The sequence below is a fragment of the Passer montanus genome, unplaced genomic scaffold (assembly GCF_014805655.1).
Source record: "Passer montanus isolate IOZ18808 unplaced genomic scaffold, ASM1480565v1 scaffold1417, whole genome shotgun sequence".
NCBI lineage: Eukaryota > Metazoa > Chordata > Aves > Passeriformes > Passeridae > Passer > Passer montanus.
The window spans coordinates 1-4,123 of NW_024361131.1; the positions used below are offsets into that span (position 1 = coordinate 1).

At 42.1% G+C, this 4,123-nt stretch overlaps 1 protein-coding gene across 1 annotated transcript; it reads right to left on the minus strand.

Annotated features, from left to right (window-relative positions):
• Positions 1-466: 466 nt before the first annotated feature.
• Positions 467-3,779, minus strand: LOC120498151 (estradiol 17-beta-dehydrogenase 11-like; the record flags this gene model as incomplete). The annotated part of the gene is made up of 3 exons (XM_039700542.1): positions 467-1,093; positions 2,869-2,975; positions 3,614-3,779. Coding segments are annotated over 3 exons (418 nt in total), but the record flags the coding sequence as incomplete, so codon positions are not given.
• Between the last annotated feature and the right edge of the window lie 344 nt (positions 3,780-4,123).

A 4,123-nucleotide genomic window follows, 5' to 3' on the forward strand; every position in this document is an offset into this window, starting at 1 on the left:
CCTGCCCTGGCACTGCCTTTAAGCCCTGGCCCCTGCATGGGTTGCACTTGTGGCACCCAGACATTTGTAGAGAAACACAGCACTGTTTTCATGAGAAGGTGTTTTGAAGATGTCTGGAAAGTGCAGAGGAGCAGTGTGAGCAATGATACAGGGAAAGGTGTATTCCTTGATGCTGTACCTTCAATGCATCTCTAGGACCTGATTATGACTTTCACTGCCAAGAGACACTGTGGTCCTTGTGTTAAAGAACTGCATTTATTCATATAAAGGCATATTGATGGTGCAAATGTATAATTGATAATCTATGTAATTAGGTATACTACATATACACCTGTATTATTTCAGGTATTTCCTACAAAAATATGGGAAATTCAGTGTTCATTAGAGCATTTTATAATTCAACGATATAAACTGAGGTGAAAACAGGCTACCTGATTATGACTTTCACTGCCAAGAGACACTGTGGTCCTTGTGTTAAAGAACTGCATTTATTCATATAAAGGCATATTGATGGTGCAAATGTATAATTGATAATCTATGTAATTAGGTATACTACATATACACCTGTATTATTTCAGGTATTTCCTACAAAAATATGGGAAATTCAGTGTTCATTAGAGCATTTTATAATTCAACGATATAAACTGAGGTGAAAACAGGCTATCCACCTTTGTGGGAATTCCTGCCTGCCTCAGCACAATGAGACAAAGGTGATGGGATGTACATTCAAAGCAGCCCTTCTAGAGCTGCATCACTGCTTTGCTAACACTCCCTGTTATGCAGGTGTGTTCCAGCTGCAGGTGTGGGAGAAGCCCTTAGGTGTGCCTGGGAATGGTGGCCTGGAAGCAGCTGCCTGAGCTCTGTTCTGAATCAAGGCAGCTGAAATACACTCAGCACATGTTCTCTTTTCATTGGTGCCTCTGGGAAATGAGAATCAATTCTTCCTTTTCACTGGGTGCTTCTCTGCCCAATGATGGCATCAAACTTGACCTCAGAGATCTTCTTCAGAAGGTTCAGGGCACGTTCTGGAAACACCCTGGAAGAGAGAGTAACATGAAATGAAAAGTGGGATAGAAACTTAAATGATGGGGAAAAGTGTCACTGCAGGTGAGGGAAGAGCTGGTCTGGCAGCAGAATGCATGCACACATATGAACTGAGACTATGTATTAAACTGGGCATTGTTTCCATAGCTCTCATCAATCTCTGACTAATTGAAGTCCATTCCTGGCCTTTTAGGACAGTTCCAATGCCAGGTATCTGTGGGCAGTATGTGAACTGCAATACTGCTGCAGAATCCAGAAAGTTTCAATATTGTACATATGTAGGTGTGTATTACATTTCATGCTCTGAAAAGCAGCAGGCCTGTGGAAGGATGAGATTTTCAAACTGAGGTGGAGTTCTCACTCCTAAGATTCCTCCTTTTAAAGAGCTTTGTCTCTTTATCCCCCTGTCCTAAATTATGACCAAAAAATGCAGTTATTCTAAGTGCTTTGACAGCATCAGTTTTGACTTGCCTATGCTTCTGCAGACTTGCACTCTCAACAAACAGCTCTTGGAGATCCAAAATTATTGAAAATATTTTTCCCACTGCCTGGTGTTTGGTTTAGCAAACAAGAAACTACCAAGTGTTTAATGAGATACTATAGGATTTAACTGAGAATCTAACTTAGTTGTTTGGATGTGAATTCCAGATTTGGAACTGGAGCTCTGGTAAAAACACCTCCACAGAGCAGCTGCACTGGATAATTAAGTTGTGTGGGAGGATAAATCTTGCTTTACATAGCAGAGAGCAGTACAGTCCTTTTGAAGCAATGTTCTCAGGCTCTGTGGCCTCAGTGCTGACATAAAGAAACAAAACCTAATAAGCAGCAGGTCCTCAGCTCCTTCTGGAACTTCTGCTGACTCGGAGGTTACAAGTTTGAACCTTGTATGCTCAGGTAGTATTGTTGTTTCCACATCTATTGTTTAATTGTCCTTTGTACTTACATTTCAGTAAACAAAGCAATGTTTAGCTGTGGTGGAACAAAAACCATTTTCTGGTTGGTCACTATTGAGAAGACAGAAATCCTATTTCCACCTTTCTACCACTACAAATGGCTTAAACAATCATACACACACAGTAAAGGGTAGGATGCAAAAACCTCCAAATAATCCAGCCAAGCAGAGATATCCAGGATTATATGGATATATATTATATCCACAAATAATCCAGGCAGAGCAAGGACTATATTACCCTTCTGTGTGCCAGATTGTAGTGCTGCATAAGGCATATCCAGGATTATATGGATATATATTATATCCACAAATAATCCAGGCAGAGCAAGGACTATATTACCCTTCTGTGTGCCAGATTGTAGTGCTGCATAAGGCATTGAAACTTGTGGAGTAATTGTGGAAAGTAGACAGGGTGTCAACAGGCAAACAAAGCAGAGATGAAAACATCAGGAAATCTTAGAAAACATTAACTAGAGTGTGTCAATTGACGCACATCCAATTCTTCCCATGAGAGAAGATTCTTGGAAGGAATGCATCATGAATGTCTGAAATTAGGAAGGATGGGCAGGGTAGAAATGGAGATTAACCTTTGACTACTTATAGTACCACACGGGAGTATCTCAAATCAACTGTGTGTGCTTTGAAATAGTGGGATATTATGCAAGCAAAATGTAGAGGAGGTACGACCTGCCACGGAAATCGGCATGGGCCTTAAGTTTCAATAAATTCCAAAGAAAATAGATATCACATGAGTATTCCTTCATACAAACATTGCTCACAATTCAGTCAGAGCTAATTACTTGTTACTTCCTGATGGAAAAGATGCAATTAAAATCTTAAAAATTAAGCAAGCTGATTTCAAGATGACTTACCAATATACCACCATGTAAGGAATCACAAAATGACCTGCTGCTGAAGCCACCGTGACAATGTGCCCATAGTTGTTGTTCATCATGACTGGCAGGAAAGCTCTTGTGGTCTTGGAAGTCATTTAAACCAAGAGGCAAAATGCATGGGACAGAAAGAAGGAAAAGAACATTGTTTTCTTAGGCATACTCAGCACTGACCCTCAATGTTATTCACTAGGCAGCCAAAGCCATCCCTAAAGCTACGAGCTGCACAGCACCTCAGACTCCCAGAGCCACAGGGATACCTGCTCTCTGACCCTTGGTGCAGCTGGCAACCTGCTCTCCAAAGGCTCCAGCAGTTGGCTATAAACAGGAGATGGTTTTCACATCTTTCCTTTGCTGCTTTTAAGGTTTCAGGTGTCAGCAGCAATGCTGGCAAGGTCTCACCCCCAGCACGTACAATGAACCACTTGTCAATCTATGGCTTCTCTTTTCTTCTGCCACAAACAAGAACTGCTGAAACCCTCCCAGCCTGTCAGCCCCACAACTCCTCTGACAGAGGCCTTCTGTGTGTGCTGCAGATGAGGCTGTCTCCAGCCAGCTCACATCAGGAAGAAACCATTCCACTTTCCCAGCACACAGTCTGCTTAGGTGCCCCTGGGCTGTAACAGTTCGTTTGAGCATTTCACTGCTAATAATGGTTGGTCTCAACATGCCTCCTCATTGACACTCCCAAAAATCTGTAGCTAGAGATGATGGTGGCCCTTACCCACATGTGACCCAGAATGTTGACTTCAAACATCCTTTCTATCTGGTGCTCCTGAGTCGAGAGGAAGTCGGCAGCTGTAATCACACCAGCATTGTTCACCAGGATAGTCACATCCCCAATATCCTTCTTCACCTTTTGGAGAGAAAACAAAAGCCCAAAATTGAGTCTGTTACTCAGAAGAAAGAAAAAAAAAAAAGGAAGGGTGGAGAGGTTGAACCATAATTAAATTCTTAACAGTGCATCTCCAAGGGAGAGGGAGATCATGCCACATTTCCAGATGTGGCAGGAACTTTGCAGTAGAGCTATGGAATCTGGTTTAGATCTGATTCTTCCCCATTCATTAATGCCATTATTTATTGTGTTCCACAAACTGTGCACAGTTTGGACCATGTAGTCACAATTGGTGTGGGAAATGGATTTCTGCAGAGTTCTCAGGGCCTGACAGAAGGTCCACCCAGTATGCATCCGTATGCAAACTTTGAGACAAGAAATGCTGACTTAGAAATGCCA